The sequence below is a fragment of the Symphalangus syndactylus genome, chromosome 9 (genome assembly GCF_028878055.3).
Source record: "Symphalangus syndactylus isolate Jambi chromosome 9, NHGRI_mSymSyn1-v2.1_pri, whole genome shotgun sequence".
Classification (NCBI taxonomy): Eukaryota; Metazoa; Chordata; class Mammalia; order Primates; family Hylobatidae; genus Symphalangus; species Symphalangus syndactylus.
Window position 1 is genome coordinate 124,863,770 of NC_072431.2, and position 14,349 is coordinate 124,878,118.

Below are 14,349 nucleotides of genomic sequence, written 5' to 3' on the forward strand. Positions count from 1 at the left end.
ATAGTCTATTTTTATGTTGGGCTGCATGGAAACTAAAATACGTAAATAAGAGCTTTAACTGCTTTAAAATATGGCTTTCTGTGCCTCTCAATTCTGAGTGGACTTATGTGATGTATATATGTTGATCAGATGTAAATGTGGAATGTAAATGGAGATCTTTTCCTTCTCACTGATCCCATCAATACCATTTGAAACATGCTTATAAGCAGTGGTGGTAGATTGTATTAAGACAAAAATATCTGTCTGATTTAAATCCTCAAGTGGCAGCTTAAACAAGCTGCCTCATGTGTGTGTACTCATAGGTATGTGTTTGTATGTGTGTGAGTTTCAGTAGAGATAGAGAACATCAGATGAGCAGCCTTGATTTATAATTCTGGCTGTACATCCTACTCTACCTCTGTCAGGGGGATAATGAGAGAAAAGACGGCATCAGTAACCTAAAGTTTAGGAATAATCACATGTTGCTTGGGCTCCTGCCTGAGTGTAGAGACAGAATAGTCTGTATGTGTATGTGTGATCGGTGACACCCAGGTTTGCTCAATGTCATTTTGGCTGCTTTGAACATCAGAATCCTTTTTAAAATAAATATTTGCTTATTATGAACTTGATCTGTGCCATCATTGAAATTTGGAGAATACATTTAAAATTATTTATTATTTCACCGTGAAGATATAACCAATGTTAATATTTTGCTGTATATACTTCTAGGCTTCTCGATTGTTCCTCTGCTGTGCTCCATGATGCCTTGTCCTATGCACTCCTGGCTTCCAAACCCTTATTGCCAGTCACAGAGATTCTTCTTATGCACTTCTGTCCATTTCTCCTTCCTTCCTTCCTTCCTTCCTTCCTTCCTTCCTTCCTTCCTTCCTTCCTTCCTTCCTTCCTCTCTCCCTCTCCTTTATATATGAATTAGCCCAATTTTCCTAGAAAACAGACCCTGAGGCAGATCAGACGTACTAACCCTATACTAAAAGCAAGAGTAAGGGGAGAAGCGAATAAAAAGGTGGCATGGCTGAGCTGGTGTCACAGCTTTACAATAAGATAACGCAGATTGCTCTGTAGTGTTGATGTCTCCAGGGAGAAGATGCAACCGCTGTGTCTGGGAAGCACTGGAAGTGGGGTGGGGAAAAGGTCAACAATCTATTAATGGTCAGTTATTTCCCATCTCCTGTCTTTAATGGGTAAAAGTTTACTTCACTGGCTGTTAACTCCCCACATGCCCAGATTGTGTTATCTGGCCCCTCTTAGCAGCCATTGCACACACTTCCTGGGTCCCCTGGTGCAGGGCCTGATCAGCCACAAGGTTGGTCTCGCCGCCACTAGAGGGCAGTGGAGGTAGCTGGCTGCATCAGAAGATGAGGCAGTGTGGCCGGGCACGGTGGCTCACGCCTGTAATCCCAGCACTTTGGGAGGCCGAGGCGGGCGGATCACGAGGTCAGGAGATCGAGACCATCCTGGCTAACACAGTGAAACCCCGTCTCTAGTAAAAATACAAAAAATTGGCCGGGCGTGTTGGCGGGCGCCTGTAGTCCCAGCTACTCGGGAGGCTGAGGCAGGAGAATGGCGTGAACCCTGGGGGGCGGAGCCTGCAGTGAGCCAAGATCGCGCCACTGCACTCCAGCCTGGGCGACAGCGAGACTTTGTTTCAAAAAAAAAAAAAAAAAAAAGAAAAGAAGATGAGGCAGTGGTGGCAGGAGGGCTTTACAATTTTGGAGGCTGGGAACCCTCATGGGGCGGCTGCAGCTAGAGAACAGTCGAGGCCGGGATGGCAGGTGAAGCTGGCAGATGTGAGAGAAGCATAAGATAGGTCCAGCAGCACGCTACGTTGCAATTCGACCAGCTTGCTCTGCTCCCTTTCAGGATTCTCTGTAATCTGTTGTAATATTGGAGTTAATAGTACTAAAAATAAAAATAGTACTAAAAATAAAAGCTACATTCCAGTTTCTTGAAAAGCTTTTAAAGATGCAATATTCAGATGGTTTCATGAGTGGAAATTCATTCATCTTTTCTTAAGCAGTGGCAGTGGAGGTATGACGTTGGCATGTCATAGAACTTGCCAATACCCTTTTCTTATCTTTTTTTTTTTTTAATTTAAGTTCTGGGATACATGTGCTGAATGTGTAGGTTTGTTACATAGGTATACATGTGCCATGGTGGTTTGCTGCATCTATCAACCTGTCATCTAGGTTTTAAGCTCCGCATGCATTAGATATTTGTCCTAATGCTCTTTCTCCCATTGCCCCTCTACCCCCGAACAGGCCCTGGTGTGTAATGTTCCCCTCCCTGTGTCCATGTGTTCTCATTGTTCAGCTCCCACTTATAAGTGAGAACATGTGGTGTTTGGTTTTCTGTTCCTGTGTTAGTTTGCTGAGGATGATGGTTTCCTGTTTCATCCATGTCCCTGCAAAGGGCATGAACTCATTATTTTTTATGGCTGCATAGTATTCCATGGTGTATATGTGCCACATTTTCTTTATCCAGTCTATCATGCCAACACCCTTTTCTCCTTTCTTTCATAGGTCTGAATCTCCTTGAGGGGCAGTCTCGAGCCATCACTTGGGAACAGTTTCAGGTTGTCGACAATGATGACATTGGTGCTGTCCGGCTGGTCACTGTTGGTGGCCTGCAGCATGGATGGCTGACTTTAAGAGGTGAATGATCCAACTTGGTAACCTAGCAAAGAATCCAAAAGTATTTTCTTCAAAAGTAGATGTATTTAACAGACATATGTAGCATCTCTTGGGCCCCATTTCTCAATGAAATTGTCAAATGTAGAAAATCTGGAGATCTTGAAAACATTGACTTTTGTATTGAAATGCTCAGATCAATGTCTAAACATTTATGAATGGTACCTTGTATGTGGCTCATTGTTTAAACCTCAGTTTTGCTTTCTGGATGCCATGCTTGGCTCCTTCTAAGTATACTCCTTAACTAGTTATTTATTTCCTTGTTGGAGGACAGAATGTTTTTTATTTCTCTGCTTCAAAGAAGTATATTGAAAAATTAGGCCGAGCGCAGTGGCTCATGCCTGTAATCCCAACATTTTGGGAGGCCAAGGTGGGGGGATCACCTGAGGTCAGGAGTTCAAGACCAGCCTGACCAATATGGTAAAACCCCGTCTCTACTAAAAATACAAAAATTAGCTGGGCATGGTGGCGGGTGCCTGTAGTCCCAGCTACTTGGGAGGCTGAGACAGGAGAATTGCTTGAACCTGGGCAGCAGAGGTTGCAGTGAGCCAAGATCATGCCACTGCACTCCAGCCTGGGCGACAAAGCAAGATGCCATCTCAAAAAAAAAAAAAAAGAAAAAGAAAAATTAATGCTTAATTGATACTTTAGTAATAATGATGTTATGTTATTAGTAGTAGTAGTCATGGTTTAAAAGAAATAAATTTATAATTCTATGGGATGATAGTTAACAAGGTAATAATCCTAATAAAAGTAATATTTACACTTTATGATAAAATAAGTCATTCCTTATAATGAGCTCAGAGGATTTAATTCAATTATCTTCTTAGTTTCCCTAACTGTAAAGCAGAAAGATAACTTTCACCATCATTTGTGATCAGGGAATTCTGGAATCAAAAACAAAATAATAAATGTATGATAAATCCTCCTGCTTAATCCCAGGACAGTGGGAGGCCAGTTTAAATCTGGGTGTACCAGTCAGATTGGGTGTTCAGTTGTATGTAAGAGAAATCCAAGTGTAGTGGCTTGAAAATTAGTTATTTTCTTCATGTGTTTGAGGCTTGAAGACCCAGAAGGAACAATGAAAGAAGTCATGATCTAAGTTTGCTGTATCTAACAAGTTTTCCTAGGAGCACAATACAACAATTTCCACTTGGATTTCTTTATCAAACTATGTCACATACAACTCCTCAGTGCAAGCAAGTTGGGAAGCCTGAGTATTTTTAAATGACCGTATTGCTATGCCAAATACAACTAGGATTCTGGTAGTGAGGAAGAAGCATAAAGTGGCTCTTGGTCAAGAAAGTGTTAAGTCGGGCCGGGCGCGGTGGCTCACGCTTGTAATCCCAGCACTTTGGGAGGCCGAGGCGGGCGGATCACGAGGTCACAAGATCGAGACCACGGTGAAACCCCGTCTCTACTAAAAATACAAAAAATTAGCCGGGCGGGAGGCGGGCGCCTGTAGTCCCAGCTACTTGGAGAGGCTGGGGCAGGAGAATGGCGTGAACCCGGGAGGTGGAGAGCTTGCAGTGAGCCGAGATCGCACCACTGCACTCCAGCCTGGGTGAAAGAGCGAGACTCCGTCTCAAAAAAAAAAAAAAAAAGAGAGTGTTAAGTCGTTTATTCCTCTAAGGTCTTTAACACAGCCACATGGTGTGAAGAGAATAATGGGGTGCACCTGCCATTAAGAATTGTAAGTCTCTGGCTGGGCACAGTGGCTCACGCCTGTAATCCCAGCACTTCGGGAGGCCGAGACGGGCAGATCACTTGAGGTCAGGAGTTCAAGACCAGCCTGGCCAACCTGGTGAAACCCCATCTCTACTAAAAACACAAAAATAGCCCGTCATGGTGGTACGTGCCTGTAGTCCCAGCAACTCGGGAGGCTGAGGCAAGAGAATTGTTTGAAGCCAGGAGGTGGAGGTTGCAGTGAGCCGAGATCGCGCCACTGCACTCCAGCCTGGGCGAAGAGGGAGACTCCGTCTAAAAAAAATAAATAAATAAATAAATTTAAAAAAAGAAGAGTTGTAAGTCTCTGAAGAAAACAAAGCAATGTTTATTAATACTATAGAAATGAAACGGAGAGTAGGAGACCATAATGCATTGATGGTCTGGGTTCAGAGGAGATAGAAAATAGTATGATCATTTATTAAGCTTTACTTTGTGACAGATACTGTGTAAAGCATTCTGTATACTTTATCTTGTGTATCTCATATCAACTGTATGATATTAGATACCATCATTATTCCCATTTGACAAATGGGTAACCTGAGACTTAGAACAACTGATTTATCTAAGGTCATACACCTAGAAAATGGCAGAACTGGGATTTGAACCCAGTCTGTTAGATATTAGAGCTCTAGCTCTTGGTCTTTGAGCTAGTAATTTTCAAATAGGCTTGTTAACACTGGTTGTTGCCTCACTCCCACCCACCTCTGAATTTCTGATTCAGCAGATCCAGGGTAAGGCTTAAGAATTTGCGTTTCTAAAACTTTCCAGATGGTACGAGGCTGCTGGTTTGAGACCACTCCTCTAAGAACTGCTGGCATGTAGGATGGTAGCAATTAGCTGAAGAATAACCAACATTTATTGTAGGCTTACTGTTGCTTAAGTTCTCTCATTCTTGCTGTGGATTATGGGGTAAGTATTTGTATTAGTAAGGGTTCCCTAGAGAAATTAAATCAACAGAATGTCCTATCTATCTATCTATCTATCTATCTATCTATCTATCTATCTATCATCTATCTACCTACCTACCTACCTACCTACCTACCTACCTACCTATCTATCTATGAGGTGATTTTTTCGCGGAATTGGCTTATGTAATTGTGGAGGCTAAGAGCTTCCACGTTAGGCTGTTGGAGAACCAGGAAAGCCCAGGAAGTCATGGGTATTAGTCTGAAGGCCCGAGAACCAGGGAAGCTGTTGGGTAACTCCCAGTCCAAAGCCAAAGGCTTGAGAAGTGGGCAAGGGGAGTGGAGAGGGGTGAATGGGGTAGGGAAGGTGGAGGGTGGAGGGACAAATGAGGGTGTTAGAGGGTGGCTGGTTTATGTTCCAGAGTTCAAAGGCCCAAGAGCCAGGAGCTCCAGTGTCAGAGGGAAGAAGATGGAAGGAAGTCTCAGCTCTAGAAGAGAGACAGCATTCCCCTTTCCTCTTCCTTTTTGTTCTATTCAGTCTCTCAATGAATTGGATGATGCCTGCCCACAATGATGAGCGTGATCTTTTCTCAGGCTACTGATTTGAATGCTAATCACTTCAAGAAACACTGCTTCACAGAACCACCCAGCAATAATATTTTACCAGTTGTCTGGGCATTCCTTAGCCCAGTTAAGTTGATGGACAAAGTTAAAACCATCACGGTAGTATTATCCATGTTTTATAGATGAGTTTCATAAATTAAATACCTTGCTCATATCTGCACAACTGATAAATGTTGGAGCCAGTATTCAAAACTAACAATCTGTAGTTTTTCCAGGTAAGGGAAATATGGGCTGCACACTTTGCTTAGCAGCCTCTGCTGTACTGATGCTTTCCCAATGCTGCTGCTTCTGCAGTCCCTTGCTCAATCTGCTCCGTCTCTGCTCTCTCCCTCAGGGGGGAAGGGATTTCTCTTCACTGTGGCTGACCTCCAGGCTGGAGTTGTTCGCTATTATCATGATGACAGCGACTCCACCAAAGACTTCGTGGTCTTCCGGATATTTGATGGCCATCACAGCATCCGTCACAAATTCCCCATCAACGTCTTGCCCAAAGATGATAGTCCCCCATTCCTCATAACCAATGTTGTGATTGAACTGGAGGAGGGGCAGACCATCCTGATCCAGGGATCCATGCTGCGAGCTTCAGATGTGGATGCTAGTGATGACTATATCTTCTTCAATATCACAAAGCCTCCACAGGCTGGGGAGATCATGAAGAAGCCAGGGCCAGGACTGATAGGTAAGTTCTGGGCAGTTAAGATCATTTGAATGGAATTCACTCTTCCATAGAGAACCTTCTATGTACCCTTCTGGGTTTGCTGAAATTGTGTCCGAGTTTGTGCTAAGGTGAACATCAAGTTTTTGAAGTAAGATAGTATTTTTATTCCTATTTTATAATGAGGAAGCCTGAGATTTAGGAAAGTTAATTTGATCTGTCCAAGGTTGTAAATCTACAGATTTCCAGAGCTGAGCCTCAAAGTAACTATTCCACTATGAAAAATTAAGTCAGCCGAGCAAGGTGATAGAACAAATTAGTCTAAAAGGAGATTTTTGGACTATTCTAGATTACTGATAATTTCATGAATAACATTTGTTTACATTTTGTTAGAATCATTTTGTAACTACTTCTTAAAGTAGGTACTTCCGGAGTTTGACAAAATAGGGATCAAGTAAGTAGTTAGTGTTACTTTGTATATTTGAAATAAGAGTAAGTTTCTTGAAAATATTTTTCTAATGCTAATTTTTCCATATATCAAGACAGATGTAGCAACTTTAGTTTTCCTGCTTTATTATTTATTTTTCTGCTTTATTATTTATCTTTGATGAAGATGTTTAATGCAGATTCCTTGGGTACATATAATATACTAGACAGATAAGACTTTTGAACATAAGTCCAATATCATTGTCCCTTGATATTTGATAGGCTTGTACAAAAGTATGTGGTGTTTTATGGACCCAATAGGCTATCCTGTCCCTGGCTTCCTTCAGAGGGATTTGTTTAATGGAATCATTTATTATCGTCACTTTGGTGGAGAAATCTTTGAAGATTCTTTTCAATTTGTCCTGTGGGACAGCCATGAACCTCCAAATCTTTCAGCGCCACAGGTAAGAGACCATTTCTGAACACTTTCCCAAAGTCTTATGCACAGGTATCAATTCTAGGAGATGTGGTTAGAAACCACATGAAAACAGGCTTCAAGGTTCAAAATTTGAAAAACAATCAATTAAACAAAATTAAGCAGATTTCTTTGCAATAGGACTACTCAAATGTTTCCTTTTTGAAAGAGTTTTATATATATCTATGTATTCAGTGTTTCAGGGTCATTTAACTATGGGTCCCTTTTATGTAGAGCAGCTCACAAAATTTGCTTGTCTCCAGACACTCAAGAAAACATTTATTCTATATGTGGTGATTGAATTATAGGCTCTAGAGTTAGGCTGCCTGAGTTTCCCTCTTGATCTTGACACTGACTGACTGGTCAACCCATGCTGCAGTTTCCTTGTCTGTAAAACAGATAATAATAGAACCTTCCTTTAGAGTTATTGTGAAGGTGAGATAATACATATAAAGTACTGGGAACACTTTGGTACTTGGGAAACACTCAATAAATACATTAGCTATTACTTATTGTTGTCTTTAAAGATCTAAGAGTCTCTTACTACCACTAGAGGGTATAATTTAAATGTGTAGAATGTAGAAATAAGTTTAAGCAAACATTGCCATATAGAAATTACAGAAAGTGGAGTCAGGGTAGTGTCTGGACAACTATAATAGAGTAGACTCCTTGAAAGGAGAGGCTGGTTGATAATAGAGATTTTAAAAAAGGACAGCTGAAATTAAGTAATCACCTACTGATATGGTTTGGCTGTGTCCCCACCCAAATCTCATCTTGAATTGTAACTCCCACAATTCCCATGTGTCATGGGAGGAACCCGGTGGGAGGTAATTGAATCTTGGGGGCGGGTTTTTCCTGTGCTGTTCTTGTGATAGTGAATAAATCTCACAAGATCTGATGGTTTTAAAAACGGGCGGTCCCCTGTACGAGCTTGCACTCGCTCTGTCTGCCTGCTGCCATCCATGTAAGACGCGACTTGATCCCTTTTGCCTTCTGCCATGATTGTGATACCTCCCCAGCCATGTGGAACTGTACATCCATTAAATCTCTTTCTTTTGTGAATTGCCCAGTCTCGGGTATGTCTTTATCAGCAGTGTGAGAACAGGCTAATACAACTACTATGTACAGTACTTTTTGCTAGGCATTTTTTACCTGTTGTCTTGGAAGATAGCCTGTATATGGATCCAAGTAAATCTCCAACCTGTTATAGAATGACTGCTTAAAGCAAGGGTCCTATTTGTGACATAATGCCTTCCCATAATGTCATAGACACTGACATTCGGTAATGCATAGATGATTGAGCCATTCATCTGTGTGCTAAGAAGAGTATAACAGAAGGAGATGATCAGGAAGAATGATTCCAGAGAGCTCAGAAATGGAATGCAGTAGGTGATCCCTATTAAGAAGGAATAGAGAATGAATGAGAAAACTCAGTTCATCTGCTGTGTGACTAACAGGTCAATTCCTTTTCAAATAACATCTCCCTCTTTTTATCAATGTATTTTATGTCATTTCTAGATTAAGTTTTTGCTTGAAACCTTAGTTGATTTGATAGTTCAAGATGGTAACAGTTAATAGGATTTACTTCTAAATCTTCTGTGTATTTATACAATCTGAGTTATGTTTCTGACTAGGATACCTTATCACTTTTAGCAGCCTATAGGCCTTTTTAAAAATGAAAAATTCAGGACTTCTTTTTTCTTCTTTTGTTGTTATATATTTTATAAATCATGCTCTTCATATACAAAAGTATAGATGTCAGATTTCTCTGTAATGAAAACTTTAGTGCAATATAATTATTTCTGAATCTGGGCAAATTGGTCAAACTAAACTCTGTAGATCTAGTTATAAGTTTATTTCCTGTGATGGATAGGTTTCTAAAGATGCTTATCATGTTTTTCTCTGCTTTCATCTTTTTAATTTATGTTAGAAAGAGAAAGAGAAGGGGAGAGAGGGAGATCTACAAATTTGCTCTCTTCGTTACCATGTTTCTTTGACCCCTAAATATTTATCCAGCTCAGACGTGTGGCCTACCTCTCTACCTGACATCTTTACATGTATGTATCATCAACATTTTAAATTCATTGACCACAATACATTTAGCATGTGTCCCTAAAAACTTGCACAAAATAACTAGCTGGAATCTCTGAATCATCCCCGACTCCTTTCTCTAATGTCAGCACAACTCATCAGTCAGCAGGTTTAGTAAATCTGCTTGATGAGTTTTTCTGATCTACCTTTACCTCCCCACCTCACTGCCATTGCTTCAGCTCCAACCTTCATCTTTTCTGGACTAGATTATCCTCAGAACCCCTCCCATGGCCTTTTACAAATAGAGGTGATTAACCAAATCCTTATAGTTGCAATGAATTAAAACTCATTAATATGGTAGCAGTATTCTTAGTGAAATTAAGCTAGCATCTGTTTTTCCCATTCTCCCTCTTCTGGTTGGTGGTAACTTTGTCTTAGTTCCTCTCCAGACTATGGACTTGCTGTCAGCTCTGACATCACCGGTTCCAAGAATCCTCTGACGACCCCATTCCACAAACCCTCAGGCAGGATCAGCTTATCCTTTTATATGCTCTGGCATCTGTTTACACGTGTCTTTGTTGTTGAACTTTCTATAAAGTAAGACCACTATTTCTTTTATTGGATCAACTCTGATCTCCTTGACAGTAGGGACCCGGAGTTATTCATTTCAATGTTTCTAGACCTAGATATCTGACTCAATGTAGACCCTCACAAACTGCTTATTGATCACAAAATGAATTCTGGTTCTTTCAACATTTACTGAAACTAGGAGGAAATAAGACCCAAACATTTAGTAGAGACTAGGGAGGGAGTGAGATGGGGAGGTAATAAGTGTAAAGCTTTATTCTTCAGAGTTTCTAGAAATAAGTGTGTGCATGCCAATGAAACAAGTATTGTGTGTGTGTGTGTGCGCGCGCGCACGCGCTGGCAAGCATTTTTATATTTAAAGCTCTGATATTATCAGTGAAACTCCAATATTTGAGGAACTCAAATGATTACCTGGTTTATTTGATGTTTACATTGTCAATTTGGACAAGTATCTAGTCATGTCATACAAATAAAAATAGATTTAAAATATTCAACAAAATTCATAACTTTCAGCTGCTCAACTAGAAGTCCAGATAAGATGATTACTTGATGGTAGCTTTTGTGATCAGAATATTCCATGGTTTTGTTTTATTTTGATGTTGTAATGGAAGCACAGATGAGCAATGCCAATTTTGTCTACAAAAATGGCATTCAGAATACTCAATTTGAAAATGATGAGAATTCCTTTTGAAATTGACACACAAAGCAAAACTAAAATATGATTAAGCTTTTTCTATGACATAAAAAAGGCTAGAACTTCAGCTCAGTCACCTACAAGCTGTGCTCCCTGGGGCAAATCATTTAACCGCTTTGGGGCTCAGGTTTTTTTCTCTGAACATTGGGAATAATAACCATGGCTATTATTAGTAAAGTGCTATCTAGATCACACAAGATAGCTAGTAGCACAGTGAGTACTCAGTATTTAGTAGGTGCTCAATAAATTAATTCCCTGTTTCTATCCTTTCATGACTGTTGCCAAAGTTTACAGCATGTTTATCCATTATGAAGCATTTCAATAATTAAAAATTAAATCCAGTTATCAAAGTAAACACAATGGCAGTCATTTTTCTATTCTCCTGGAGTCTGTGTCATGATTTTTTTCCCTCCAATTATAGTGTTTTGCTAATCTACAAAGTTCAGAAATTCTCTGTGGGACCTCCCAGCCGTAGTGTGGATCAGTGAGGCTCCACTTAATTGGAAAACTGGATTTAATAATGAAACAATAGTTATTGTGCCTTCAAAGAGACCATTTTCCATGCTAATTTATTCTCCAATGTGTTCTTTGTGTAAGAAGAATATACAGCATGCTTTTTTATACCGCCGTAATAATTCTTGGTGGGCACATTTGCGTGTGTGTGTGTGTGGTTTTAAGGAGCAGAGAGAGTTTAATATACAAGACAGGGCAAGAAGGAAGGGAGAAGGCAGAAGGAAGAGGCTCCCCTGTACAGAGACAGAGGTGGGAATAGGGCTCTAAAGCTGAAAGAGGAGGTCCCCAAGTATGGTGGACACCAGCCATGTATATATGCAGAGGCTGGAGGAGGTGATGTCTGATTTGCATAGGGCTCAGGGAATAGGTTTGACCAGGCATGTCATTCATGTAGCCCATGAAAAAGCTGGTCCTCCTACACTAGCCTTTTAATATGCAAATGCAGGGCACCCTGATTTCTACACACGTGGGGATATGTGGGGGTGGCCACGTTGCCAGGAGCATATGGGCCAAGGGCAAGAAGGCCAAGGGAATTGCCATGTTGGGTGTACCCAGTTTCTAATGGCCAGCATTTGCGTATCAAAGGTTGCCCACCTGACTCTAAAAGCCGGGGCTTTACAAGAAACTTTTCCAGATATGCTTTAAAAGATGAAAACTACCCAAGGACCCCTTTTCCTCTCTATCTGCATAAAATAATTTCTTTTTCTTAATAACTCCTACCACATTCCTCCCTGTAGCAATATCACACTAACTGCAGTTAGGGGGTTTTGGGCGAAGACTCTTTCTGGCTACTTCCTACTTAAAAGGGGCATTGAATGGGGAGCAGCAGTTAGGACTCCTCCTGAGGTTGATTTAAGGGTCTTCAGAAGAATGGCATGTCCATGTGTGGTTCAGTTTGCAGCACCATTTGGAGTTTGATTGCTTTTAGGCGAGAAGAAACAATCTGAGTTATAGTACTGAATATATAGCGTCCAAATATCAATTGAAGACATATAAGCAAGAGAGGGCTTAATAAAGGGGTTAACCAATTCCATAAAGAAGACTGGAATTTATTAAAGAGGGATTGTAGCCACCCAGGGCTGAAGCTGGCATTTTCCCTGAGCCTGTTAATAATTTTGATTTGGTTTTTAAGTACCTGTAGATTTTCCTTTCCTTTACTAGGTGTTAATCCAAAAGCAGCATGTTTCATTTAAAAGTGCATCACTAAACCCAGTAAAAAATCCTAGCAGACTTAGTGATAGTAAAACTTTTATGCTTCCTTTGTCAGTTAACTGTTATCCTGGTTATAAGGATAATAATTAAGCAAAATACTACAGCAATGAAAACTCTCTGCCCAATATTTTAGTTAGAAGGTGCTACCGTGTACAACCCTATTGCAAATAGTAGAGTGAGGACAGCAATTCCCACAAGTGTGGTGTGGTAGATAATTTCCATCTAAAATTTTACTTGCCAAGATATAGAATTCCCCTTTGGGGGTCTATGAAGTTGCTTGGTTTTATTTTCCCAAACAAAGAAAGCTCAGAGTTATGGGCACCTTACTCACTTTCATTACCTGGCAGAATTTGCAATATAATTGCCCAGAACTACCATATCGATTCACATTTTGACGTTACCCATCCCTTTTTTTTTTTTTCCAAGCTGCAGATCACCACTTGATTCACAGGAATAAGCAGGGTTAGTCTAAAATGTAGGCAAAAGGCTTAAAAACAAGAGACTAGGATTTAATGACACATGTATAAGCTTTGGAGCAAAATTTTTCTCTTCAGTCCTCATTTTTGGTAAAAAGTAATTATGAATAAACTTTAGTCTTATAGTTGGCCTGATTATTTGCATAAAGTGCAGCAAGAATGGTTATTTTTACGTAGGCCTTTTGGATTGGCTTTGATGAAACGCTGTTTCACAAGGAATTTCAGATAAGACTTTTAAAGCCGAGCCCAGCCATGGGTTTGTATCCTCTAATACCTGTGAGTTGGGTGATCCTTTCCTCTTGAGGTCCCAAGATAAACTCATAGCTTCCAGACCTATGAGAAAGTGACATTCTTCACTGAGCACAGGTTAGGAACCCTGCGTGGTGACTGTATAGCTAAGGTGGTAGGCCACTTCTCCCTAAGGGGCTGTAATTGGCTGTACATGTCGAGCTTGATTCCTTAAAGGGAAACCTACCCTTTCAGTCAAAGCCTGGATAAAATAACCAGTTTTCCAGTTGTGTCCTGTTGACAAAGAAAAATTGATTCTTATTGCACTGACGCAACCAACTATATTGCCATAAGAGTACTTACTGATAGTCTCCAAATTCTAGAGGAATCAGGCAGAGAAAAACAAACATGCTCCAAATTTTGTTTACAGGAGTATACCTTACTCAATTATTAAAGGCTGTAAATAGTTTAAATAAGTTTCCTTGACTCTGAAAAACTAAACAAGGATTAGCAATTTTCCAAGCGAAAGTCAGAAAGTTTGCTTTAACTTTCTGAGTGTAGTCCATTTCCTTAAATTTTGTTTTGCTTGATATTTGTGAACATGTCAGTTTTTTAGGAGTCCGGTAGATTCTCCCTCTATTTCAGTGTTACAATCTTCAAAGCTATTAAAAACCTGCATTTGAGAACACCTGTTAAAGTCTTTAATATAGGTTGATTATAAACCATCTTTTGAGAAGGAGCAAAGCAAGACAACAATTGTCTGTGAATGGCAACATTTCCAGGATAGTTACAGTTAAAAACATGACGGGCAAAGAACTTTATTTATCTTCGTGGTTTACAATAACTTTACCCTTAATTATGATTGATAGCATATACTTAGGCATTAGAATTTTAGAAAACCCATACGATTTTTGAACATATATTAGTGTTCACCAAAATATAACTTAAAGAAGATTGGACATCATTTTGGCAATCTCATGTGACTAAACATGTCAAATAATCCTGTTTACCTCTTTTCTGAATGTTTCAGGGCCCTCTGAACCATTCAAAATCCAGGCATCAGGAAGGATAATTTCCAGATTGCCATAAATTATTTTGCCAAAATGA

The 14,349-nt window shown here is 40.1% G+C and overlaps 1 protein-coding gene across 2 annotated transcripts in view; it reads left to right on the top strand.

Moving 5' to 3' along the window:
- The window catches only part of FREM1 (FRAS1 related extracellular matrix 1), a 293,398-nt gene that overhangs the window by 180,532 nt on the left and 98,517 nt on the right, over positions 1-14,349 (top strand). For both annotated transcript variants that reach the window (XM_063609109.1, XM_055294213.2), the window contains 3 exons: positions 2,520-2,651; positions 6,279-6,623; positions 7,347-7,489. In XM_063609109.1, coding sequence (XP_063465179.1) covers positions 2,520-2,651; positions 6,279-6,623; positions 7,347-7,489 — 620 coding nt within the window. The remainder of the gene's footprint in view (positions 1-2,519; positions 2,652-6,278; positions 6,624-7,346; positions 7,490-14,349) is intronic.